This window comes from Penicillium atrosanguineum (assembly GCF_028827265.1).
Source record: "Penicillium atrosanguineum strain IBT 20685 chromosome Unknown utg000008l_segment0_segment0, whole genome shotgun sequence".
Classification (NCBI taxonomy): Eukaryota; Fungi; Ascomycota; class Eurotiomycetes; order Eurotiales; family Aspergillaceae; genus Penicillium; species Penicillium atrosanguineum.
The window spans coordinates 3,466,092-3,491,782 of NW_026623140.1; the positions used below are offsets into that span (position 1 = coordinate 3,466,092).

General features: G+C 48.1%; 12 protein-coding genes across 12 annotated transcripts; 10 read left to right on the forward strand and 2 right to left on the reverse strand.

Moving 5' to 3' along the window:
- Positions 1 to 70: 70 nt before the first annotated feature.
- N7443_010836 (endonuclease III domain-containing protein) lies at positions 71 to 1,357 on the forward strand (the record flags this gene model as incomplete). Its single annotated transcript, XM_056890892.1, has 1 exon — positions 71 to 1,357. One exon carries the CDS (start codon positions 71 to 73, stop codon positions 1,355 to 1,357), a length of 1,287 nt encoding a protein of 428 aa, XP_056737383.1.
- Positions 1,358 to 2,063: 706 nt separating this feature from the next.
- N7443_010837 (putative DNA helicase) lies at positions 2,064 to 4,454 on the forward strand (the record flags this gene model as incomplete). The annotated part of the gene is made up of 5 exons (XM_056890893.1): positions 2,064 to 2,590; positions 2,648 to 2,680; positions 2,727 to 4,168; positions 4,249 to 4,309; positions 4,370 to 4,454. The coding sequence occupies 5 exons, from the start codon at positions 2,064 to 2,066 to the stop codon at positions 4,452 to 4,454; spliced, it is 2,148 nt and encodes a 715-aa protein (XP_056737384.1).
- A 1,536-nt stretch (positions 4,455 to 5,990) lies between these two features.
- On the forward strand, positions 5,991 to 7,571 carry N7443_010838 (uncharacterized protein; the record flags this gene model as incomplete). Its single annotated transcript, XM_056890894.1, has 1 exon — positions 5,991 to 7,571. One exon carries the CDS (start codon positions 5,991 to 5,993, stop codon positions 7,569 to 7,571), a length of 1,581 nt encoding a protein of 526 aa, XP_056737385.1.
- A 674-nt stretch (positions 7,572 to 8,245) lies between these two features.
- N7443_010839 (uncharacterized protein) lies at positions 8,246 to 9,583 on the forward strand (the record flags this gene model as incomplete). Its single annotated transcript, XM_056890895.1, has 1 exon — positions 8,246 to 9,583. One exon carries the CDS (start codon positions 8,246 to 8,248, stop codon positions 9,581 to 9,583), a length of 1,338 nt encoding a protein of 445 aa, XP_056737386.1.
- A 310-nt stretch (positions 9,584 to 9,893) lies between these two features.
- Positions 9,894 to 10,832, forward strand: N7443_010840 (uncharacterized protein; the record flags this gene model as incomplete). Its single annotated transcript, XM_056890896.1, has 2 exons — positions 9,894 to 9,960; positions 10,018 to 10,832. The coding sequence occupies 2 exons, from the start codon at positions 9,894 to 9,896 to the stop codon at positions 10,830 to 10,832; spliced, it is 882 nt and encodes a 293-aa protein (XP_056737387.1).
- A 1,705-nt stretch (positions 10,833 to 12,537) lies between these two features.
- Positions 12,538 to 13,762, reverse strand: N7443_010841 (uncharacterized protein; the record flags this gene model as incomplete). The annotated part of the gene is made up of 3 exons (XM_056890897.1): positions 12,538 to 13,467; positions 13,519 to 13,662; positions 13,718 to 13,762. The coding sequence occupies 3 exons, from the start codon at positions 13,760 to 13,762 to the stop codon at positions 12,538 to 12,540; spliced, it is 1,119 nt and encodes a 372-aa protein (XP_056737388.1).
- A 1,505-nt stretch (positions 13,763 to 15,267) lies between these two features.
- N7443_010842 (oxidoreductase, short-chain dehydrogenase/reductase family) lies at positions 15,268 to 16,348 on the forward strand (the record flags this gene model as incomplete). The annotated part of the gene is made up of 4 exons (XM_056890898.1): positions 15,268 to 15,322; positions 15,374 to 15,812; positions 15,865 to 16,109; positions 16,161 to 16,348. The coding sequence occupies 4 exons, from the start codon at positions 15,268 to 15,270 to the stop codon at positions 16,346 to 16,348; spliced, it is 927 nt and encodes a 308-aa protein (XP_056737389.1).
- Positions 16,349 to 17,101: 753 nt separating this feature from the next.
- N7443_010843 (sugar phosphate isomerase/epimerase family protein) lies at positions 17,102 to 17,843 on the reverse strand (the record flags this gene model as incomplete). The annotated part of the gene is made up of 2 exons (XM_056890899.1): positions 17,102 to 17,392; positions 17,445 to 17,843. The coding sequence occupies 2 exons, from the start codon at positions 17,841 to 17,843 to the stop codon at positions 17,102 to 17,104; spliced, it is 690 nt and encodes a 229-aa protein (XP_056737390.1).
- Positions 17,844 to 19,551: 1,708 nt separating this feature from the next.
- On the forward strand, positions 19,552 to 20,337 carry N7443_010844 (S1 family peptidase; the record flags this gene model as incomplete). Its single annotated transcript, XM_056890900.1, has 1 exon — positions 19,552 to 20,337. The coding sequence occupies one exon, from the start codon at positions 19,552 to 19,554 to the stop codon at positions 20,335 to 20,337; it is 786 nt and encodes a 261-aa protein (XP_056737391.1).
- A 1,073-nt stretch (positions 20,338 to 21,410) lies between these two features.
- Positions 21,411 to 22,081, forward strand: N7443_010845 (GFA family protein; the record flags this gene model as incomplete). Its single annotated transcript, XM_056890901.1, has 2 exons — positions 21,411 to 21,901; positions 21,955 to 22,081. The coding sequence occupies 2 exons, from the start codon at positions 21,411 to 21,413 to the stop codon at positions 22,079 to 22,081; spliced, it is 618 nt and encodes a 205-aa protein (XP_056737392.1).
- Positions 22,082 to 23,063: 982 nt separating this feature from the next.
- Positions 23,064 to 23,435, forward strand: N7443_010846 (uncharacterized protein; the record flags this gene model as incomplete). The annotated part of the gene is made up of 2 exons (XM_056890902.1): positions 23,064 to 23,227; positions 23,303 to 23,435. The coding sequence occupies 2 exons, from the start codon at positions 23,064 to 23,066 to the stop codon at positions 23,433 to 23,435; spliced, it is 297 nt and encodes a 98-aa protein (XP_056737393.1).
- A 919-nt stretch (positions 23,436 to 24,354) lies between these two features.
- N7443_010847 (uncharacterized protein) lies at positions 24,355 to 24,680 on the forward strand (the record flags this gene model as incomplete). The annotated part of the gene is made up of 3 exons (XM_056890903.1): positions 24,355 to 24,369; positions 24,426 to 24,609; positions 24,664 to 24,680. 3 exons carry the CDS (start codon positions 24,355 to 24,357, stop codon positions 24,678 to 24,680), a joined length of 216 nt encoding a protein of 71 aa, XP_056737394.1.
- Between the last annotated feature and the right edge of the window lie 1,011 nt (positions 24,681 to 25,691).

Genomic DNA, 25,691 nt, shown 5'->3' on the forward strand with positions numbered 1-25,691 from the left:
CCCATTGCCCTCGATCCGCACTCCACATGTGAAACTATCTCCGTTGTCAACTTGCATTTCCATTCCCATCATGCGCACTTCTCGTGCTTCCAAGGAGGCCTCCAAGGTCTTCCAGGCATTGTCGCCTCCGGCACGACGCTCAACGCGGAACTCCTCACTCAATGCGAGTGCGTTGCGAAGTTTTGTTTTCAACGCAGATCCCACCGTGAAGACAGAGTCGATCCCAACAATTGCTCATCTCCCTGCTAAAAGCGATGATGAATCCTCCCTTTCGTCCGCCGACACAGCCGACATCGAAGACCTCCTCGAACCACCTACCAAGCGCCGTAAACGTAATGCCAGCCCGAAATCCCTCCCGACGTCGACTCGCACGCCACGCAAGGCCGTGAAAAAGGAGGACCCAGATGAAAAGCCTATCCAGCCAGCCAAGGCTCGTCGCATGCCAGCAAGAAAAACCCGTGACGCTCAGGGGGAGATAGTGATGGAACCCCCGTCAAACTGGGAAACAATGTACAACATCGTGAAGAAGATGCGCGAGGATAACCCGACGGCACCAGTGGATACAATGGGTTGCGCCGAGTTATACTGGCGGGCGTCCTCCCCAAAAGATCGTCGCTTCCAGACTCTCATTGCACTGATGCTTTCTTCCCAAACCAAAGATACCGTCACAGCAGTAGCGATGCAACGACTTCACACTGAACTCGGCGAGCAGGCAGACGGCATGGATGATATCAAGACTGAAACCCCCGAAGATTTCAGCGACGTCAAGATCAAGACAGAGGAAACCGAGTCCAAGGCCTCGGACAAAGACAGCACACTCAACCTAACCAACATTCTCGCGGTGTCACCAACAAAATTGAACGAACTCATCGAAAAAGTCGGGTTCCACAATAACAAAACTAAGTACATCAAAGCCGCCGCTCTTATCCTCCAAGATAAATTTGATGGCGATATCCCACCCACCCCAGAAGAACTCATGAGTCTTCCAGGTGTAGGTCCGAAAATGGCCTACCTATGCATGAGCGCCGCATGGGGGAAACACCTCGGCATTGGAGTCGATGTCCACGTACATCGAATTACCAATCTATGGGGCTGGCATAAGACCAAGACGCCCGAGGAGACTCGGCTAGCATTGCAGTCTTGGTTGCCGAAGGATAAATGGCATGAGATTAATAAGCTGCTTGTTGGGCTTGGCCAGACGGCTTGTGGGCCTGTTAAGAGGCGATGTGGCGAGTGTTATCTTGCTGGCACGAAACTTTGCAAGAGCGAGATTAGAGGCCTTTCGCCGGTCAAGACTGAGGCTGCAATTAAGAGTCTTGTGGATGAGGAGCCGAAGATTAAGATTGAAGCGGCGTGATCTTCAGTGTTCTGAAGGGGCGCTTCGGTCTCAATGTCCAAGCCATGATGGCCTCTGCGTTGGTGGGCATTGGTCTCAACTATAGGCGACCTTTGCCTGCTCGTTTAGATGAACATTGGGAAAGAACACAGCCGCATTGAAGCCTACGCTAACTTGATGTCTCATGCGAGCGCTCCAAAGGTCTCCCGGTCCCTATGTTCCGGATTACTTCGGCCCGTAATTGCACACGAGAGACCTGGCGCAGAAAGATAGATCTGGCTGTTCCAAGGAGGGAACAGTTGGGCATCCGTGCACTCTTTGCAAGCATCACCGTGATCACTTATTCAGAGGTGCTGCTTATCATCTTTTCGATTCTTCGTGTATAAACCTATCCGCACAGCAATTGATACTTTTTGGGTCTAGAATTCTACTCTTTTGCATAAATATGGAATAATTACATCAATGGATCAAGCATGATCACAATATCAATATCAATCTATTGGGCATCCAAAGAAGTAAGATGCAAACATCGGGACGAACTATAAGATGACTAAAATGAATGAGGTCATCCGTGGGTCGGACATACCAGCTTCAATTATCCCCGAAAGCTCCCCACAACACTTAACCTCGAACACCTCGCTCGCTTTAGGAAAATTACCCCATTTCCACTAAAGCTGATCTGCCACATCCAATCGGTAGCTCCAATTCCTTCCTTGCGCCGGCCAAAATGGCCATAAACCCAATCTCGATCGCCCACTTCGCCGAAACCCAACTGCAGCTTCTCCTCCGCGAACACGAAGCCGAGGTCTCCTCCTCAACCCTCGCCTCAACTGCCGCTTCCGTTTCCCCCTCGACGCGCCGAAAGCTTCAAGCTACAGGCTATGCTTTGACGGGTCTCGTTCTCTCACAATGCCGTACCGGAATGGGAGGTCGCGTGGTAGGCGAGTTCGTGCCTGACCCCGCTATTGTGTCGAAGAGGGAAGATGGTGCGGCAGATGGGCAGCCGAGATTAGGATCGCATGGGATAAGGGTCGGGGACGTTGTTCGTGTTAATGATGTTTCGGCTGGGGGGAAGAGGGTGGGGAAGGATAAGGACATGGATAAAGATGGGAAAGATAACAAGGGGGCGGAGGGTGTTGTCACCAGGACGGGCGATCGAGCAATTTGGATTGCGTTTGGGTCAAGGGGCGGTGGGGGGAGGTCTAAGGAGGAGGATGAAGCTATTGAGGAGTTGTGGGGGAAGAAGCTCTGGGCGTGGGTTTTTTTTCGGATCTGGATATTGGAATTGGATGTTTGCTGATTCGGTGACAGGGTTAAACTTGCCAATGATGTCACGTATAGAAGGTGAGTTTGACGGGCTGGGTTGGGGAATGGGACTGATCTTTTTTAGAATGCGACAAACTATGGAGAAAATGGTCAAGATGACCGAGGCAGATCATACGCATTTTATGCGCGTTGCTTTTGGACACATGACTCCATTACAACCAGACCATGATGCGACGGGGCCAATTGAGTTTATGGATCCGACATTGAACGACTCGCAAAAAGATGCCATTCGGTTTGCTCTGGCGTCGAAAGATATCTCTCTCATTCATGGCCCACCCGGTACTGGAAAGACGCATACGCTGATTGAGCTGATCATGCAGTTTGTTCAACAGAAGAAACGTGTTTTGGTCTGTGGCCCGTCAAATGTTTCTGTGGACAACATCGTGGAGCGTCTAGCTCCAAAGAAAGTCCCAGTCGTGCGAATCGGACATCCTGCTCGACTTCTTCCTTCGGTGCTTGAGCACTCTCTCGAAGTCCTCACGCAGACCTCCGATGCAGGGAACATCGTAAAGGATGTGCGCAAGGAGATCGACACCAAGCAGGCTAGTATCCGCAAAACAAAGTCCGGTCGAGAAAGACGGGCAATCTACGACGACCTGAAACAGCTCCGAAAGGAGTTTCGAGAGCGCGAGTCCAAATGTGTTGATAACTTGGTGCGCGAAAGCAGCGTGGTTCTGGCAACACTTCACGGCGCTGGAGGTCATCAGCTGAAGAATCAGAGGTTTGATGTAGTCATCATTGATGAGGCTAGTCAGGCTTTAGAGGCTCAATGCTGGATTTCGCTTTTGTCTGCGGATAAGGTTGTCCTTGCTGGTGATCACTTGCAACTGCCGCCGACGGTAAAATCAACCAATCTAAAGTCCAAGGATGGAAATGAAAAGGCGGATAAACCGAACGAAACAGCCGACAAGGAGATTCTCAAGGGTGTATCCTTGGAGCGGACGTTGTTCGACCGCTTACTATCTCTACATGGCCCGAGCATTAAAAGCATGTTGACTACGCAATACCGAATGCACGAACAGATCATGCGCTTCCCATCAGACGAGCTCTACGAGTCGAAGCTCATGGCCGCAGAGTCCGTGAAAGCCCGTCTTCTAGTCGATCTACCCTACGAAGTCGACGGCACTGACGATACGCAAGAACCTCTTGTATTTTGGGATACGCAAGGCGGCGACTTCCCCGAACAAGCCGACGACAAAGAGATCGGCAATAAGGAGGCACTCCTCGGTGAAAGCAAGAGCAATGAGATGGAAGCAATGGTCGTCGCTAGACATGTCGAGAAGCTTATTGACACAGGCCTCAAGCCCGAGGACATTGCCGTCATCACCCCTTACAACGGCCAGCTCGCACTCCTATCCCAGATGCTCCGTGAGAAGTATCCCGGTTTGGAACTGGGCAGTGTTGATGGCTTCCAAGGCCGAGAGAAGGAAGCCGTAGTCGTCAGTCTCGTGCGCAGTAATGCGGAGCACGAGGTAGGCTTCCTCGGTGAGAAACGGCGTCTCAACGGTATGTTCTCAAATCCTGGTCCTGGTCGTGCATCTTGGGCCTGTCACCCGTGTCTAGACGCAACTAACGGCGGGGTCTAGTGGCTATGACGCGACCCAAGCGGCATCTCTGCATCTGCGGGGACTCAGAGACCATCAGTCGGTAAGTGCCTGTACCCGATCTGCGGAAAAGGGTGGGGTTAATTGAATTTCTCGGATGCAGGGGCAGTAGCTTCCTGAAACATTGGATGGACTACTTGGAGGAGAATGCAGACTTGCGATACCCCGACGCCGGCGATCTACTCTGAGTGACTCCCCGAGTCTATCTCGAGATGAAGACGGGAACTCGCCGATCCAAAAGTTGTCGAAATTTGTAGTACAATCCTGCAGCTCGTCCCGATTGCCTAATCAGTCAAACGGGTTGTAGATGGGGTCCCGAAACCTCAGTGCCGTCTTTGAAGCGAGACACGCAGGCGGCGAGACGTGAGGGACGATAGAAGGCGTGTTTCAAGACACACAGCGCCCCTCCACTGGGGGAGATCTTCGCGATCGTGTCGGGGCGGTCGGAGATGCATTACTGGATGTAGTTCAAGCGGGAGGGGGGTTCTCTCTGATCGGCAAGGCCAGGGCCAGGGTATATGCCGTCGTGCAGATTTTGACGTGGTCTGACGTCCCTGTTCGAGAGCAGGGATAATTTGAAGCTTGATTCGTTGGCTAGTTCAGTTGCCTGTGCCACTAGCACGTCTCATCTGTTGGGGCAATTCTGTATGACGGGCTAAGGGCTGAAAGGGCTGAAAAGATAGAAAGAAGGTCGGGCGCAAATTGAAGTCTGTGCGGGTTAAAGTGCGATACGATCAACGCCATGTGGTGTTTCAGACCGGTCGTGCCGTTTCCTACTCGATCTACTCAACAGTCTTATCATTCAATTGGTCTAGCCCTAGGTTGACTAGGATGGCCCGGCACTCCAATGACTGAAGTTGGAAGACGAAGCAATCCAAAACGGCCGTTCATCTTGTCACTCCACTTTGGTCTCGGCTGGATCCACGCTTGCGTCTGAAGGGCCTGTCGATTCTGATTCGGCTTCTAGCGCTGGTGTGCTTACTTTTTCTCAGTTCTGTAGCTTTTCTAGCCTTTTCAGTCGCATTGGAGGCTTGCTCCGGCTGATTTTGGCTTTGGGCTAAAGTGGGTTGGACCATTAGTCGCTTCACCCTTGCACTAGAAACATTGTTATCGGGCTCAAGTCGTTCCTATCCGCCCTGCTCGGCCGTAGGCCCCGAAAAAGAATGGGGTTCTCGTAAATGGAATCCCGTTCGGCAGTGGCTGAAAGGTCCCGACCAGCTGTGGGGGTAGCTTCTCTCCCTAATCCTAGTTTTAGCTTCTCCCTTTTCTTCCCTTGGCCTTCTTCCTTCTCTTAACCGTGCAACCCGTTCCCCGACACTCGTTTCTTTTCTTCGAACTCTTTGTTTTCATTTCTCTACTTCCAGTCTTTTACTCTTCTATTCCAGGCCACCCTAACCGTGGCTGTGAACCCCCTCAACCTTGGAACTAATCTTGGGCAAACGGGCACTGTGCGCTTTCTGCAACTATGGTCCTTCTACCCTTTGTATGCTCGGCCCTCTCGTTTGTAGAGACTCGGGACTAACTGGCGTTTGACAGTCCTTCTCATTAGCTCCGCGATTCGACTGAATCAATCCCCTGGTCTTGATTCGAATCCGCGGTGCGGCCTAGTCTGATACCCCATACTTATTTTCACTCGACTCTCCTTTTATTTCGATACCCATATTGCGAATATTATCTGTAATGAACCTGTCGCGCGTTCAGATCTCGTGACCCTTCTTATCGCCATGTCGAGAGACCCCAGACGTTCGATTGCGAGCGCCGGCAGCGAGTCGATCGGAAGTCCACGGGCGCGATCGACATCGGCGCACGGAGAGCGCTCGTCTTCGAACCCGCCGTCTTTTCCCATGGATATGAACCACTATGATACCGCCCTACCCCCTATCAACTTTCACCAGACACCCATTGTACACCGCCGAACCGGTAGCACGCTGAAGACTGTCATGCGCAAGATCTTCAATCGAAAAAGACAGAGCCAGGCAGACGGACTGGAAGAAAGTCCGCATGAAGCATACTATAATTCTTCCCCGTCGAGGCAATCGCCACCAACTCTGGGAAATTCGTTCCTGTCTGTTCCCACGCCGACAGACTCAAAACGGAGCAGTCCGCTCTCGGAGGAAAACCTGCTCCTCGCAGAAACCCACTTGTCTCCAACTCGCTTGACCTCTCCGGGTTTTCCTGGCATGCCACCGCGCCGTCGACGCGCTACGCTCCCCAGCGTGATATTCTCTGAAGACGAATCCCGATTTGGGGTAGCATCGAGTGCTATTTCTGCTATTTCCGACCCCCAGGAAGAAAGACTTATACCGGAAAGCCAACGCAAGCGCAGCATGATCCAGGCTCGACGACGATCAAGAAGTATCGGTGCGATTGGCGAGCTTGCAGATGAACCATCGATGTCTCGCAAATGGCCAACCCGCACGGCTTCTATACCCAACTCCGTTCCTGATTCAAGATCCCCTCCTCTCGAGGGAAGCTCTGCAAGCGATCGCTCTGGCCGTCCATCCACTGGAACTACAGTGACCAGTGTGACTAGAGCGTCTGCCGCACCGTCCATTCGATCCGATGACCATGCAGACCATATGAGCCTACCGCCTAATTTGGGTAACTTGGTTCGGAGCATGCAGCAAGACGACGGCCTCACCGTGGAGCAGCGTGTGAATACGCTGGAAGTAAAGATGATCGACCTAGAATTTGCTATTGCACGAATGCAGTCGAACTCAGCCGAACCTCACTCCATATCCCGTCGAAAACAAACCCCATCCGCTGACTCATTGACTCCCAATGTGCGCAACAGACCTTCCGGCCTTTCAAGTACAACTGAACGTGACGAATCACCAAGTCCGTTGTCGTCTCTTCCCGTGCGCCCAACAAGCACCAGCACTATCCGCCCCGAGACCATGCACTCACGCACCCTCCGACCAGCCCCATCTACCACATCCTTATCCGACTACACGGCCGTCTCAATCGAACAATACAGCGCCCTGGTGACGCTCCTTCGGCGCGAACAGACAGCCCGGCGGAACCTTGAAAGCCAAGTCTCCAGCCTACGCGACGACATCCGCCATATCCAGCGGGCAGCATTGCAGTCTATGGAAATGGGCCAAATGTACCCAATGCACACAGTCGATTCGCAAGAATTCCTTCGCTTCCGACGCGCGCTTGACGATTCCGACTCTTCGTCCCCCATCCGCGTCGATGGAAAGGACGGTAGTGACTCAGACTGGGATAAACCTGAAAAATATGATCCCTTCGGACCTCCCAAGTGGGAGCAGGGGAAACGTCTTGTAACGGCGCCCATGATTTGATCTCCCCTTCTCTTCATACTTTTTTCTTCTATAACTTCTTTGCAATTTTTTTTCAGCCTTTCAGGCCTATGTCGTGTTCGAGACACGAGCAGAGCTGTCAGCTTCGGAATCTGCAAGTCGGATTTCTATCGGCTCTGGGTTGTTTTAGGCTTCGTGCTACTAAATTCGCGCAGATCCTATTGGTGGGTGCCTTTCCCAGCATGAAAGGCCCTTGTTGATTGGGAGTGGCTATCTCCACACCGAATCACAAGGGAACCAAATACTCTCACGACAGGCTCAGTGAGCCGATTGCGCTCAAACACGATTTGCGCAGACTATCTCGCCAGGATCTCTGGCTTTTCAACTTCTATCATGTACCCACGACAGGATCGGGGCTTGATCAATCTAGAATCAATAAATGACATCTCAGATACCCTTGGCTTCGCTAGACATCTTTTGTAGTATACGACATATTGAGGAATCACACCCGCAAGGTGTAACCTAACGCTTAGTGCCGTGAGCATGCATAGCATACCCAATGCCTCTAGTGCCATTTTAATAAGGTTTACTGGCGTCAACACGACACAGCCCGCCTGTCAACGTCCACCCCCTCTCCACGACACTCGAAGAAAAACCCCGCATCACTCCCCATTCCGACTCACACTCAATCCATTCACAATCCTCCCTAGGTCAAAATGGGAAGCACACCCCCCCGCCAATTCACGATAACAATCATAGGCGGTGGCATAGGCGGCCTAACCCTAGCAACAGGCCTCCTCCGCCGGAACATCCCCGTTCAGATCTACGAGGCGGCTTCCTCATTTTCGGAAATTGGCCTTGGCCTCTCCATAGGCCCCGCTGCACACCGGTGCATGCCCCTAATCGACCCCAAAATCCGCGAAATCTATGACTCTCTTGTGACTACGCACGCCGATAGTCCGGGCTATGAAGCATATCGACAAACGTGGTTCGAGGTTGTTTGGGCTAGTGGGAAGAAAGAGGGGGACTTGCTTATGGATTTGAAGGCGGCGCCATCTGGACAGACGACGGTTAGGAGGGCGGATTTTTTGGATGCGCTAATTAGTTTGGTTCCGCGGGAGATTGTGCATTTTGGGAAGAGGTTGGATTGTCTAGTCGAGAGGGATGGGGAGGGTGTTATGGTGAAGTTTGAGGATGGGAGTGAGATTGTCGCAGATGTGGTTATTGGGTGTGATGGGATTAAATCGAGAGTTAAGGAGAGTTTGTTTCCTGGGGAGGTTGGCATGATGCCCAGGTATAGTGGGATGTATGGGTATCGGGCTGTATTTGATATGGAGGATATGGTTGCTGCTGTTGGGGATCAGAGGGCTAGGGTTTCGACTATGTATGTTGGTAATGGGGCTTATGGGATTTCGTATCCGATTATGAGGGCGCAAAAGGTGAATGTGGGTGTTTATGTTTTGAGTGAGAAGTGGGATTGTGAGACTTGGGTGAGGAAGGCGAAGAGGGAGGATATGTTGAGGGATACAGATCATATGGGGCGATACGTGAAGGCGCTGATTGAGGTTTGTCGCTTGACTCCCAAATTGATTGCTTCTCTAATGCTTGATTCTTTTTCCCAGCGAATGCCGGATCCTTCACAGTGGGCCATTTTTGAACACCCTCATCTCTCCACGTTTGCAAAGTCGCGGGTTGCGATTCTTGGTGATGCTGCTCATGCCTCTACTCCGCATCAGGGCGCAGGCGCTGGGCAAGCTATCGAAGATGCACATGTCCTATCAGAGCTTATTGGTGACAGTCGTGTTCAGTCTGCAGAAGATGTCATGGTTGCTTTCAAAGCTTATGATGAGATACGTCGCCCACGCAGTCAGCGAGTGGTGACGAGTAGCAAGGAGAATGCCTATCTACTCTGTTTGTGTATGGATGGTGTGGGAGATGACGAGGAAAGTCTCAAAAACACATTCCAGCAGCGTCTACATTGGCTTTGGGATTTAGATGTACAAGGCCAAGTGGAGCAAGCCAGAGAAAAGATGATTGCTTATTTAGAATACTGACGGCCAAGCTTATATCCACTCTACCTACAGCGAATGCATGTCCGCGCTGTTTCTTGCCATAATTCAAGCATCCGGCAAAGGCCCGACAGCTATGAAGCCACGTATGCGTCCAAACGCTAGACCAAGTTTTAAACCTATTGATGCGCAGCCCCGCAAGCGGAGTAGCTCAAGTCTCAGGTGACCGGCAGTAATACCAAGGCAAGTGAGTGCGGGCCTCGGCCTGGCTTGTCAGGGTCCAGCTGTCACCTATAAAGTAACCTCTATCCTCAGTTTCATCCAGTACTATTCTTTCAACTAAACATGATTCGAAATGGCCGACATCACCATTACTGATGACATGCTCAAGGGCCTTGAAGACAAGGTCATTTTGATCACCGGTATGTGTAACTTAAACGTGCAGTGTGGAGTATTAACGGAAATCTTACACCCTGTAGGTGGATCCTCTGGAATCGGCCGCGCAACTGCGCAGCTGTGCCTCAACTTGGGCGCGAACGTCGTCATTGGAGATATCAATCCTCCCAGCCCGGAATTCGAGAAGAACGACAAACTGAAGTTCATGGAGGTCAACGTTACGGAATGGGAGAGTCTGCGGAATATGTTCGTTCAGGCAAATGAGTGGTTCGGACGTATCGACCATGTTTTCGCCAATGCGGGTGTCGCTCCCACTACCGACTTCCTTGATGTCACGCTCAACGAAGCCGGTCAACTTGAGCCGCCCAATCTTCGAACTATCAACATTAATATGCTGGGCCCGATCTATACAACTCGACTTGCGTCAGCCTACATGACAACTTTGGCGAAGGAGCGTCCCATCGGGAAGGGAAGCATTGTGCTCACTGCCTCGGCTTCATCATTCCAAAACTTCAGCTCGGGCGACTACACCATCACCAAACACGGGGTTTTGGGAATGATTCGTGGCCTTGGTGGTCTGCTGCTAGCCAAAAACATTCGACTGAATGCAGTTGCGCCTTCATGGACAGCTACTGGTATTCTTCCGCCTGCATACATCGCCGCCATGGGCCCTTCGATTCAGACTCCCGAGGCTGTGGCCCAGAGTGTGGCACTGCTGCTTGCCGAGGATCAAAGACACGGCGATGTCATTTACAGCTGGGAGGGTAACTTTCGGGAAATCAATAACGCGAAGGGGGGACTTCTTGAGACGACAGCAAAGCTTCTTGGGAATTCCGATAATGAGGAGAGTGTCGTGCAGAAGTTGAAAGACGTAAAGGAAGAGGTAGCTAGCTCTTGAGTCATGTCACATATCTATCGCACTATAAGTTCCAACCACAGAAAGGCTATATTAAACTTGGGGCTCAAATGATATCAATAGGACTCTTGGCTGCTTTGGTGGAGTCGCTAGTTAGTGCTTTCGCACATTGGGGCTAAATGACATTAGTTGGTTACGTGGACCTCTTTAGCTTCGAAATCCACGCGGATTATCTTCGGCGTTGGCCCTGCCGAATATCCGGTGACTTCGGCCCCAAAGTGCCCCTCAACTATTTCTTCCTTTCTTCAACCATGTCGTTCGATATTTCTTTGCTTAAGCTTTCCAATTTCTACGATGTGGAGGGGTCACCGGAGCTGGACGTCCCTCTCTCGCTGGCTCTGGTTGGATTTTTGGTCATTCTTATTCTAGTGAGTTATTGCCGTAATCAATGCGATGCGGTGACGAGCAAAGAGCCGAACTGGGCAATGAAACTAAATCTCGCAGCTTATATACATCGATGGGAGTGTCATCGCAACACTTACCGCAACTCTAAGACCCGACCCTGAAGGACAAGCGCGCATTTCAAGAACGCGTTTCCGTGGTCTTTCGATATTTATGCTTCATCGACTCCTGAAAGTCTTCCTGGTCTCCAGATTCTCCGTGAAGGGCGCCAATCTGATGGGTTCTTTTCTCTTGAATTTGTTGGCAGAATTACTTCTTTCAAATCTGAAGGTAGCCAACGTGCACGCTATTCTCGATCCAAACTCGTCAACTCCACTCCATCGACGTTTTTTCAGTTATTCAACATGGTCCAGGACCTTTCCGGCTGTGTTGCTGTACAGCATAGTCTCAAGCACATGCTTCTACCTCCCAGCCCGCGTCATTCATCTCTCAGATGATTGGGGCAGAAGGTTCGATCTTTCCCAGGACATGCAATTTGGTGCTATTTTTTCCATCATTGCCATCCTTTACTTTGGGGCTGTAGTTCCTACATATGCAATTTTTATTCGAGTCGCTGCCTACACATTTCCACCTGGAAATTATACCCAGGAAAGAGGTTATACCCGGGAAAAGAACGACAGACCCATTGGCATCAAAAGTGCTTGGAACAGCCTTCCATGGTCGAACCTGTTGAGTTTCTACAGATCACTTGCATCGGTTTTTGTCATAGAATTCGGTGTCACTGTTGTACTTTTCATGCTCACGCTCGCGCACTTCCCCGTCTATAATCAAGACCACGTTGCGCAATTCTTTGTCAAATACCTTGGGTAATCAGACTACGTGAACAGTGACAAGCCTTTACATAAGCTAGGATAGGGGTTATATTATGGTAACTTGATAAATGAAGACAACATTGAAACCTTCGAGTACATAACTATGCCAATTCTGTAAATCTAATGGCTGGACTACTCAACAGGCCATCCAAATCACGCATATTATATGCTCTACGTTCATCTGCCTTGATCTGCACTGGCTTTGGCATATTTGCAAGATGACTCGTGCGTACAGGCGACAGCAGTAGCCCAACAATTCTTGCTGCTTGGATGATCTTGATTGTCTTATCGTCCAACCAAACTTCCTCCCTGAACGTGGTCCAGAATATCTCCTCCAGAGCAACATAGTCATCAACCCTAGACCAGCCATTCTTGATATGGATCTTACGCCGCGATTTACATCATTGTTGTCGAATGATGATTCAGATGGATTTGTTTGCTTAACTTATCCCAAGAAGCTTGAATACGAACCATTAGAAGGTGGCATATGCTCGATACAATGTCAAACCCTTATCTGTCGAGAACTTCAACTCTGCGTCTCTTGCAGCAAAGTAGACATTTCCTTCCTTGATGTGGTGAACTGATCCATCACCCACATTCATTGTCCCTGAACCTTGAGTTACAACCACGATACTGGGACTTTCAATTATCCGATGAGCTTCAGCTTCCTGGGGAGATAAATTGACACCCAGAACATTGAACTCGCTGAATGGAGGCGCATATTCAGTGGACCGCCCTTTCAATCCAATTTGACTTGTTTTCTTCAGAAGTATAGATTCTTCCGGGCTATGTGGTCTGAATGTAAGAGCTTGTGCAAACAGCTCAACATCATCACGATCAGGGCGTGGGCAGAAGCCTGTGTTCAAGACATTGTCAGATCGCGCCATGCATTCCATGATGTCTCCAGATAGGTATGCATGGATGCTGTCAGCTGGGACGCACAAAGCCTCCCCGGGCTCCAAGATCATGTAGTTCATCAAAATTGTAGCGACCAGAATCCCATTGTCCGATTTGGAATATTGCTCGTCAAGCCGACGAAGGAGAGATGGAATACGATAATCGTTTCCAAAATCCGACAGAGGGCTATTTTGTAGCTCTGTGACCGTCTTTGATACGGTTTCCGGGGGCAGACTTAGCAACTTCGTGCAAAGCTGCCGTAAAACTTCGTCGTCAAAATTCTTGTGCTCCGGCACGAATGCCTCTAATGGTTTCAAGCGCATCAGCTCGGCGATTTCACCGAGGCGTTTGAATCCAACAAATGCTTCAAAGCGAGACAATGCAATCGCTATCTCGGGCTTGTGATTGGTGTCGCCGAATTTCTCCGGATTCTTCTCGTGCAACTGCTCGGCTAACTTTTTGTCTGGATGGATTTGAAGCGGAAGTGCTTTCGCAAAAGATAAAATCTGGTCGGTATTAGTCGTTGTCGTGTTCCACGATGTTCTGCCACAACTCACCTTCGGAAGAAAAGGGATGTCGGGGCCATATCTACTGCAGACCGACTCCCCAACGAGATCGGGGTTCTTCTTGAGATGCTCCAAGAGGGACTCGCCTGTAGCACGAACCCGCGATGGTACAGTAGGATATGTACCCATCCACATCTTCGTTGTATCAGCGCTCATTCCCATCTTCGTACTAAGTAGGAAAGGTACTGACCTCAGAGTAGGTCTCTAAATCGTTCAACTCTCCTGCATTGGGCATATGCGACCACAATCGCCCTGCAAGAGAATCCTTCCCTAATTTACCCCATGGGTCATGCTAAGAATGAAGACTTAGATCCCGCCAGTATGTTTTCATAGCAAAACGTCTTACCTTGCATTCGCACACAAGTTGCAATACTCCGTCAACCATAGTAGGCAACTGATCTGTTCGAGAATTGTATACGCAAATTTTGAGATTGCGTCGTCAAAAAGCAATCTGTCGCTCTTTAACTAGGACCACTTAGACTTAATTTAGATTACTAACTTGGTAACAGGAAATATTACATAGGTCTGTCGTCATCTACCGTTTTCATGAACAGGTATCGTTGAGCCGAAACACCGATACTCAAGGAACTTGGTTTGGGTAAACTTTACCCGGTCGCTTCAATTTCCGAGCTTGTGGGGAAGGTGCTTGTGGCAAGAATTAGTCTACACCAAGTTACTACTGTCATATTGGCGTCAGATATTGGCCGTGGTATTGCAATAGCAAGCGTATGATTGCGAATAGTATCTTACCTTTTGAAACGAGCTCTCATGTTTGAATTTCTCACGATGGTAGCCACCGAATAATTTCCCTTAATTATGTCTAGGAATGTTTGGGATACATACAGACACTTGAGCGGGAATTTTGCTGCAAAAAACACTATGGCAACATATTTGAAGTTCGCAATCTCCTTCCAGCAGAGCAATCACTACGTTAAGATGCTAACCGCTATTATAGCACAATCCGAAAGGGGTTATGTCAAAATTGCCAATGGTGTTATAAGAAATAAAAAGGTTACTCTCATCACAGCCATGTTGAGATTTATTCCTTTGCCCGCCTCCATCCGTAGTTATAAAGTCCTTCAACGGACCCTGAGTCCTCGCCGGGCACACAAGGCTCGGATATCCATGAAGTCGAAAAAGATTAGAGTTGAAAGTCCGGTGCAGCTCCTCCGCAACTTTATCGGCTGGGTTGAGATTCACCGGATCGAGTCATACTCGGTCGATAGCTCGGGCTCTAAAGATCGGCTATACTGTTGGATTGAATCGTGCAACCACCACGCCAAGCTCGGAAGGCATCGACAGTCAATCGTCGAGGATTATTTGAAATCGTGATCACAGATCATTTAGGTTATATCAGTATTACCCAATGTAACAAGAAAATTGATGGTATGAAGACAGTCCAGAAAGGTGAAATTTTTTGCTTGACCCTCTTTTGTCCCGATATCTCTCTTGCATCTTCTGACAAAAAAAACAAGTTTAAAATATATAAATGAAGGAACGATATATTCAAGCAGGATACTCATAGAAGGCTGTAGGCTGTTGCCGGATTAGAAGCATTATCAGACGTCATACTGACGAGAGCGGCCGACCTTATCCAAACCCATGTTTATTATAGAAAGCCAGGAGCGACCCTGTTAAATTTGAATGATCGCCATCTTTCCTATTGAAAAAACTCTCGTCTCTATTTTCTAACATCTCTTTTGCGATATACTGCAGCCGTCTGCAAGGATCATCATCAACATGCAACAGGAAGTGGAAAAGCCTTCCCGGGGGCCCCAATCTCAATTTCAGCAGGGTAAGTTGACTTTATTTAATATAAAGTCTTTTATTCTCATTAACGGTATAGGCCACCAAATTCCTATTGAGCATCACAAAAAGCCTGGCCTGCAGGCTGAGATGGAGGGTCCAAAGCCCACATCAAGCAAAATCCCAACCGAAGATGGCGGATATCAGACCTACAAAGCGGCTGGCAAACTTTCCGGCAAAAAAGCAATTATCACTGGTGGCGACTCGGGAATTGGTCGCGCTGTCGCCATTCTTTTTGCTATGGAAGGGGCGTCTAGCCTTATTACGTACCTTCCCGAAGAGGAAAAGGATGCGCAGGAGACGAAGCGACGAGTGGAAGAAATTGGACAATCTTGCCATTGCTTTGCAACTGACCTCCGTGATAAAAAGAATTGTCAGAAGGTGGTTGATACGGCCCTCGAGACCTTAGGTGGCATTGATATTCTTATCAATAATGCTGGGACTCAAACAATGATCGATGATATCAAAGATCTAGAAGAGTATGTTCTACTATTCAAGTCATAAGCTTTATGATTTTACTAATTCATATAGGTCTCAATGGGAGGGCACTTTTGACACAAACATTCATCCTATCTTCTATCTTTCGAAGTACTCGCTTCCCCACATGAAGAGCGGTTCAACGATTATCAATTGCGCTTCCGTTAACCACTACATCGGTCGGCCCGATTTGCTGGACTATACTTCAACAAAAGGTGCAATTGTTGCGTTCACCAGGGGATTGTCTAACCAGCAGGTTAAGAATGGCATTCGGGTGAACTGTGTGTGTCCTGGACCAAGTGAGTTTAGATATTATCCTGTGTGACTGTCTTATTTCTAATGTATAACAGTTTGGACCCCTTTGATCCCGGCAACTATGACTACTGAGGCAGAAGAACAATTCAGCGGCACACCAATGGGTCGTCCGGGACAACCTAGTGAGGTTGCAACTTGTTTCGTCTTCCTTGCAAGTCAGGATAGTAGCTTCATCTCCGGCCAATCTTTGCATCCGAACGGTGGAGTTGTGGTTAACGGCTAAGCCACAGTATCTAACTGGAAATTTGCGATAAGATTGTTGGAAAAGGTATTCAGAATATGAACAAATATTAGTATCACATCATGACTCTTCGTGCTATTTTTGTAAACTGCTCTTCCTGACTGTTGTATAGCAGAGTAGATTGAATATTTTGCTGAGTAAAAAGGCATTCAGCAGTCTTGTATGTCTAAGCTCTTGGCAGTCGTGTATTAATGAGGGTGGCACTAAGTGTTTTGTAATTCAGTGACTCCTATTTCTAGACTTAGTGTATTCTTAAAGAGATCTACATGATAGGAGGTGATATTCTCTTGCAAACTGGGATGGAATAAATCACAGGTCAAATTTTTCATTTAACATGTCGCCAATACTTAGAATCTCAAACTTTCTCGACATCTTCACAACTTTGCAATAACCTCTCCATACTTCGCATGGCCCGTCTCGCATATTCTTCCATTCCTTCTGTTTCTTCTCTAGTAGCTTTTCCATCGGGGTCCCCATCAAAAATTTCCACTGAGAACCAACCCCGGAAACCAGTCCTTAATACTGCCCTAGCTACCTCTTCAACCGGCAAATACCCTCCATCGTACGGCATAGGCCGGAAGTCATGACTCCAGCGTGCGCGCGGCCACAACCCATCCAGCCGTTTGTTTTCCATGGGTGTCTTAGGTTTTCTCGCGTCTGATATCTGCAACAAATAGATTTTTTCCTTCGGCACAGTCGAAGCTAGCCTGTTCATACTGGCGAGGAATTGGCGGTTCAATCCTCAATAGATGCATCCTTGATTCGTCCGGAAGACGTTGTAGGATCGCCCCATTCGGAGCCAGCGCTCTGGAATGTATCCAAGCAGAGGCCAATGTTAGGGCGGTCAACTTTATCAACGACATGCCAGACGTCTTCCCACGTCGGGGCGTGGGTGGACCAGCACCAATTTTCGTAAGCGAGGCGTTTATTGTGGCGCGCGAGTAGATCGCAGAGGATTTGAAGATCTGAGATGAAATCCTCGGGATCTTGTGAAAGCTCGCTTAGGGGAATGTCCGTTGAACCAACCTTGTAATTGATAAGTATCGTGTAAGAAGAAAATGAAAGGAATTAGGCTTACTTGCAAGATATCCGTCTCCAAAGCAACCATAATTTCAACCCAGCTCTCCGCTCTTGCAAAAGCATCTTTTCTTTCTTGCGAACCCCGCGGCCAGCCTTCGAAATTGGCAAAAGGCTGGAGCATCATGACCTGAAGCTTTTTGGCCACGCATAGCTTGCGGATATCCGTCGCGACAGTAACTAGCTCGGCGTAGTTGTTGGTCTCAATCTGGTGGCCGAGCAGCTGAGAACTGTAATCGATAATGTCCGGGAACGCAAGCTCTATCGCAATGAATCCTGCGTTACTAATGGCTTCGAGCTTCTTTGGTAGGGTGTCCGCTTGGTTGCTGCCAATCGAGCATGTCGCATAAGATAGAGGGACGATTTTGACGCTTTCTCTGAATTGGGAGCTTTCATCCATCTTGCTCAGTGGGTATTTCACATTGTGCTTGGTTTTGGCTTGGAAGGTATATATGTAAATACTGGTGGTTGAGATATACTCAATGTGACGTATTAGGGGATGATGTAACACTGGCAATTATCCTGAAATAGTGAACGCCCATGACCACCCGCTTCGCTTCTTACATTTTTCCAAAAAAAGAATTAATATAATCATTGCATTAATCGACTAATGGATCTCACAACTAAATCATCTTATTAAAAAGTTTCTGGGAAATCCTGGTGGCGACGACTGTTACGCTTTATAAGATGGTCACAATGAGTAAGTGCGCGAATATGTAATAGTCGTCTTGCAGGATGCATCAGGTAGGGCGCTGATTCAGTCAATCACCAAAGTAAATTCCTTAATCGTAGGAGGGTTGTCAATAAGTCAAACAGTGGAGATACTAAATCGACCTTCCTCAGCGTTAGTAATCAATTCGAAGCTAAAGCAACTTCTGATTGGCCTCAAATGTGTCGTGACAATTGTCCGAGATCCCCGTACAATAGTATACGTGAGGCTGCTCTGAAGTAGCACGTGCTCGTCGACGAGAAGAGGTGCCATTACGGCCCGTCAGACAAGTAGGATCTCCACCAATGCCCGAGCATTCGAGGGCAAGGATGTGCGTAGTCACCTCCGCACTTTATGTTAACATCGTAGATGATGGACACTTTCTTTGTTGTTGTCCCATTGTGTGCTACTTCGTCAGTCTTGTCAGAGCAAAGAAACATGGCAATTTCTTGGCTTTGAAGTTCGGGAACAAAATACTCAACTCTATCACTGGAGGGGCTATTGGCCCCATAGAGTCACAATACCGCCGAGGGCGGCAGTGGAGAAAAGAGTACAAGACTATAGATGATTTAAAAGCATTGTGAACGAGGTTTGTGAATGTCAGATAGAGATTAACAAAAAAGGGTACATGCAGAGGGATGTGCTCACCCTTTTTATATTATATATTCCTGGGTGTAATGTAGATCAAGACTAGTTTAGAGGTAGAAGCGGTGGCGAGTAAAACATGGCCATGTTTAGACCGAGATACCCCGAGAAACAAGGTCTCAATGCGGTGCCATCAACTATAACTTAAACTCCTAACTAATTGGTTGCGGCAATTATCTCCCTTGATCCATCAAGCTGAAATAGTCTAGCGGGAAGGTGTTTTTAACTTTGGTAACCGATGTGGATGTTGTGGATCATATGAGCAGTCCGAACAAATTCGAGTAATGAGATGAGATTCCCGAGATCTCATCAGAGAACATCCCCTAGTCTTAGTGAACTATCAATGAAGCGCTAGTATAGTAAAGAAATTGAGATAAGTGGACCCTAGCCACGTATGGCTAGTCCTCAATTGGTTCACCTGGCCTAATCTAAGAAGTGATTAGCAATATATGGGCCTTCGCACTACCGTGAATGGACTACTCTACTAACTTGGTTGTATTTTCAGGGAATTCCGTTGGGTCATGCGAAGGCAATTGTCGGATTAGTTCCACACTAGTCTCCGAAGATCAGCAAACTCGATATTATTAATTCCTGTCTTCAAGAATGGAGCATGTGTAGGATGAGAGAGGCCCGTCAGCAACCCACAATACTGATCATTTCATTCTTGGTCTTTTCCCCCTTTGTTTCACTTTCCCTTGCGCCTTTCCCATCGTGCAACATATTCAAGTCTTGCTTCTTATGCCATTTAACCTGCATGTTTCTAAGTCTGAACTCTGTGAACATACGAGCCAACAACATATTTGCCCTTGCTGGAGTCGCATTTAGCACCTTGGCGGGTGCAATCGTCGATGGCACTGACGCAACAAGCCTTGAGTATCCTTCCGCCGCAACTCTCTTCAGAAGTGGTGCTTTCTCATGCGGAGGCGCCGTCGTGGGAGAACGTACCGTTCTAACTGCTGCCCAGTGCATCGATGGAAATGAACGTCGCCCACAAGACTACACTGTCCGTGTTGGTAGCGCCGACCGAAGCACCGGAGGCTCACTCGTCCAAGTCTCCCGAATTGTTAAGCATGGCTCCTACGGATCCTCCACCCTCAATTATGACTTTGCCATTCTGTACCTTGCTCAAGACATCCTTGGGACCCCTGATGTCACCGCCGTATTGCTACCAGAGACAGATGCTGGCAGTGCCAGCGATTTTCCTGTGAAAGTCGCCGGCTGGGGAAGATTGGGCGCAGCGGAAGGACCTTCATCAACCCTGCAACAGGCCAATATGCTTAGCCTCGAGCGATCCACATGCTCTGCTCAGTGGAAGAGCACAATGTCAGCCCAAGTGATGTGTTTCCAGCCGGATGAGCTCATTGAGCCAGGAACATCGGCATGCAATGGGGATACTGGGGGCCCAATTGTGGATGAATTTGGAGGAACTGTGTACGGCATAGTCAGCCGTGTGTCGCAGGATTGCACAGCTACACCACGTGCGAATATCGGTGCCAATGTGTATGCGGTAAAGTCATGGATCAAGGCAAACATGGCATAGGATCAATGTGATCCAAGAATCCGCCCAATTGAATGACTGTCACAGAAAAGAACAGAGGGAAAAACAACTTAGTTCTACGGAGCAATTCGTCGATTTCCATCATTGCATGTATGTATGTTTAATAGACTGTCTGGCTTGTGAAGTGGCACCGCGTTATACTTGGTCCTTCTGAACTCCGGTGCTATTTTGATGTCGTGGATGGTAGTAATTTGAAGTTTTGCTATTGTAACGAAAATCTGCGTTTGATCCGAATGTTCACAGCGCCACACCAGCAGCAGAGATAAAATCGAGGGTATGGATGCTTGCACTTTGGTAGAATGAAAAGATGGTGGGACTATCCCTGACCGCATTCAGTTTAGCGCGATCTGAGTGGGGCGCTGGGAAAGAAAGCGTGGGTGTCTAAAAGGTAATCTGTTTTCGAATTCTACCGTATCTCGATTTGGAAAGAGCAGGTCCCAAGCGAAAATAACAAGTTGTGGGGTTTTTGATGAGCAAAGATGCGGTCACTGTCTGACTTGACATTACAGAACTTGGAGCAAATTGGCCAAGCGGAGTGGCTGCCCCATCAAGTTTCGGTTACGCTTCCGGTGTAATTTTACCGTCATCTCCTAAGTGACGACTTAGCAGAACATGTTTCTTATCCTGATACCTGGGGTTCGTGAAGAACGATGAACGGTTGCTCAAGCCAGCCAATGGGCGGAAGCCCTGATTCCCACTGCAATTATCTACCTGCGTGGGGAATGCGCGGGCAAGGGATACATGTCCAAAAGCCCTGCTAACTCATGACATCAACACTGCTCACCGGACGTGATCAGTTATTCATGGCGGCGGAAGACTTCAAGGAGTTTGATTGGCGAGGAGAGTGTGATCAAGGAAGTTGACGACGCTGGAAGTTCCCTAAAAGCAGGGCTATTGAGGCAAACCTTCGCATGGTCATCCCAACTCCAATAAGAACCTAACGCACGCCGCTCATATTAGAAGACGAGCATTCGGTTCTCCAGTTTCAATTTCTTTCTTGAAGACAATCCCGCTATCTCATTGAGGGGTCCCACTCCCGCATTATACGTAAAACTATGGCCCACTCTGGCAATAGTCCTTACCATATGCCGTCCCTCGAAAACCGTCCTGAGTACACGTTCTCAGACGAAGACCCCAGCAACCGCCCGCCATATTCACAGCAGCCGCTGGATGAATTTGGCGAGATCAAGTGGCGCGCTCATTGCCAGTGTGGCAAGGTATCATACAAGCTGAGACGCGAGCGACCGCTGAAAGCCAAGTTCTGCCACTGTCGCGGATGCCAAGTTATGCACGGCGCACCTTTCCAATGGGCAGCCATCTTCCCGAAGGAGGACGTGCGATTCGATAATGGAACGAGCGGTCTGTCATTCTATGCAGCCCGAGAGAAAAATACCAAATATCAAACGCCCACGAAAGTGTCGTGCTCTATTTGTCGGACTCCGATCATGGATGAAGGGCGCAACATGTGTCTGATCTTCCCACAGTTGATTGACTTTTCCCACTCGCCGGAAGAGCAACGAGAGCGGATTTCAACATTTTTACCATCGTGAGTATCATTTCTTGGCTCATTAGGGGTGTCTGCCTAATCATGATAAATAGATGCCACATCTTCTATGAACTGCGTTTGAGGGATATTCATGACGGGATCCCTAAGTGGAAAGGGATTGACGAGGAAAGCGAACATCTGGATGACAGTGGAAAGCCTCTGGAGGACTCAGGCGAGTAACTTAACGGTAGAAAATTTCAAATTCTTCTGCGCATACAGTACAGTTATCCTTGAGATGGCCTCGACCAATACACGCTTGACATTTACTTTCTCGGCCAAGGTTCTAACATGACTCAACCATTGAGCATGCTTTAATCATTGAGCATGACTCAATTATTGAGCGTGCCGCGATCAATTGTGGTGCAGCACCGTCATACGCAGCCCCTACGCAGCCCCTACGATATGGTAAGTTACTGGTTATCTTTGCAAAGTGAGCCGGAACCCAGTGTGACGAAGGAAAATCAACAATTTTTTGCAAGATACAGTACCATGAAAGGTGCATTTTTTGTGTCCCTCAATTTGAAGCGACCCGTTCATGATATAAAGCGCAGGCTTGGAACTTTTGTGAAATTCAGATAGGAGTGAGGGTTATATTAGATGATAATTTCGTCCGAGAAATCTTGGACAGACAAAACAAAATGGCTGAAGCGGAATACTATTACTATTTTGATAGATATTCAATTCATCTTAAAAGGCTTTTCACGGTACTAGCGCTAGTTACTATAGGTCCCGCTAAAAAGTCGGCAAACATCGCTTTCGCTGCAGCGAAACTTTTACAAAACTGAATAAATTACAAAATAGAAACACTGCTCTGGCTATTTTATTACTGTTTACGTATAATTATATCTGACTTGGTAAATGCCAGTATTTTTCTCAAACGTCAGGTCCTGACTGGTAATCACGCTACTTGATTGGTTTAGAGGTAGGTAAATCATACCCAATAAACCTGGATTTTGATGAAGCGGCAAACCAGTCTTACCTCATGATGTTGCATCTTCCATCAGAACAAGTTTACGCCACCTTTAGGAAGCCCTTCAAATTGTCACTGCTTGTTGTGACCTCAAGAATCGAACATCAACTTTTGTTGTTGTCTATTGAGCTCACACCCTTTGAGCCAATCCAACATTCAAGAAAGCCCTCGATTTCTTTCCCCTTCGTAAATATGAAACTACCAATTCGCGGATTGTCTGTGCGTGAGTTAGCAGCACAGCCATTACGACCAGTAGCTGCGTGGACTCGTCTCCCCCAATCGTCATCTACGATTACTCGGAGGAGCTACTCCGTCGGCGAAAAGGCGAAGGAGGCAGAGCCAGGCGGCCAACGGCGGTAAGCTCATCAACGCGGTGTCCATCAAGACTGATCTTAAAAGAAGGTAAGACTGATTTAAAATCTTCGTTTTAGACTAATTATGGCCGCGTGTCTAGCCATACCAGCATTTGGCGTCCTTTGGCTACGGGGCGGCAAAGAAGACATCACCGGTGCTGGCCACGGTGCCAATCAAGAGTACAAGGAAGGCGCCGAGGGCAATAGGTAAAGCGAGACCTGGACTGTTCTCTCTGGAAGGTCACAATATTTCAATTATTTAACAATGGAAGATTGATCCCATGGATTGTTACATATAGCATTGGTTGTAGCTCTTGTCTAACCTATTCTTCTCACGGATCGTACGGTCGCTATTGCGACGCCTCGGCCTATTTGAGTACTAGGGGGCTCCTCATAAACATCCTTCCAAATAAATAGTACGTAAAGCTTCGAGACCCTTGCCCAGCACCTCGGTCATACATATAAACTTGTTCAATCCAAATTTAGCTCTGCCACTCTCCTACGCTTACAACCATAGGCTTCCCAGACCAAGTATCACACCAGTCCTGTCTCATGAGGAGTCTCATCCTTCATACGACATCATTAACTGGCTTCCTGAGACGAGCCCATCGAGATTCAACCAACGATCACCAAGTGTCTTTCATTGTACCTCCCACCAATGTGGGCCCCAGCGGCCTCAGCATTACCTCAGCATGACTACATACTATGGGTGTACCCCGCCCCCAGCCACAGCCACACACCGGTGGAGGTAAAGTAACTTCCAAAGGCGATTCTTGATTTCTCCCATGTAATTTAAGTGATTGGATATCAACCACACGCGCTTTATCTCTAATCCGGTTTCGATAATATGCAGGGGTTTGTTTGATGTCACGATGGACATGTCCTGACGAGCGGGAGACGCCATATTTCACGTTTCTTGATCTCACGCATGACTTATTCTTGAATATCGGACAAATGTGACGTGATTTAGCTGCTGATACCTTGGCAACGAGATTAAAGTAACAAGTTGACCGAGGTCTTGGATGTGGCAACCCTTCAAGCCACTTGGCCATATTAGTATTTAAAGGGCCTCACCTACGCGCTCAATCATACTTAACATATTCAAACAAATATATTCACAGTATTTCACAATGGAAACCGCTAAGGTTCGCAGACGGATATCTTCAGTTACTACTCTGGATTCCGCTAACTTATTTCTTAGAACGCTGCAAACTACGTCTCCGAGTCCGTTAAGGGCACCACCAACGAAGGTGCTAAGGAGGCAAACAAGAACGTTGCCAAGGACTCCGACGCAAGCCTCGGTTCCCGCGCAACTGCAGCCAAGGACGCGATTGGCAACAAGAAGGATGAGACCGTGCACAACACCAAGGCCGACGCCAACAAGGGTAAGTCCTCCAAGTTCTGGACTCAGGACGATCGCATATTAATTAATTCATCAGAGGCTGTGAAGCACTAAGCTCCAACTTTGAGATACATTAGTCGGATATCTTTGGGATGTAAATTTGTTTAATTTGCTCTACATGTAACTATGCTCAAATCTAACAAGAAATGAATGTTGCATAATATCATAGCTTCTAGAGCTTTCCGTACCGAATTATCAATGCCACGATCAGCTTTGCTTCTAAGTAGGTTGCTTTGCCAACCGCGACGACACTTTCTATGCTTGACCTCAGCTATTCGCGCATTAAACCCCTTTTTGAAGGGAAATTCTTATTTGTTTATTGATTTTATTCACAAACCTAGTAAAACTTAGGAAATATATTACGGTTCGAAAATGGGAAGCAAATATCACTAAATCTCCTCAACATCGAACCGCATATGAACGTGTGACCCGAATTCTTGAGGCCAGGTTATAATTTGCCTAATTCGTCGAGTACCTGGGAAATCTTATCCGATCGCTGGATCTCCTCTAAAAGAACAAAGTTCGGTCCAGTAAATCCGTGCCAAACAAGGCTTTGACCTTCTTCGAATGCCCACCATCAATGGAAAGATCCTCCAATAGGATTATCCCATTCATTAGGAAGGCCGAGCGCACCAGTCTGCTATCTGAACTCTACATCAGGAACATGCGGTATCGGTGGGTATATGGATAAGTCTCTAAAAATCTCTAGGAATGTTCCGAAGGTTAACGTGCAGGGGTCGATGGGGCAGAGTGGTTCGTTGACACTTTCAAGCCAAAACAGAACTGCCGAGTTTTTCCAAATGTATGGTAAGTCACAATGCCAAGGGAATATCTGGCGCCGGTTCTTTTTCAACACGAGGAAGTCCTGCTAGGCTCATGCGGCGAACCCCCTGTCGAACCTTATCGCGAAATATCTGGCGTAATTCACTCAGTCGACGAGGTATTGTATAGGTATACGTATGTATTGGGTTGATTTTGTCTGTAGTTGGTTGATTTTAACTGTAGTTGAGGTTGTAACTGCGGTTGTAGCTAGTATGATCGTAGATGGACGATGTTTACCTGAGA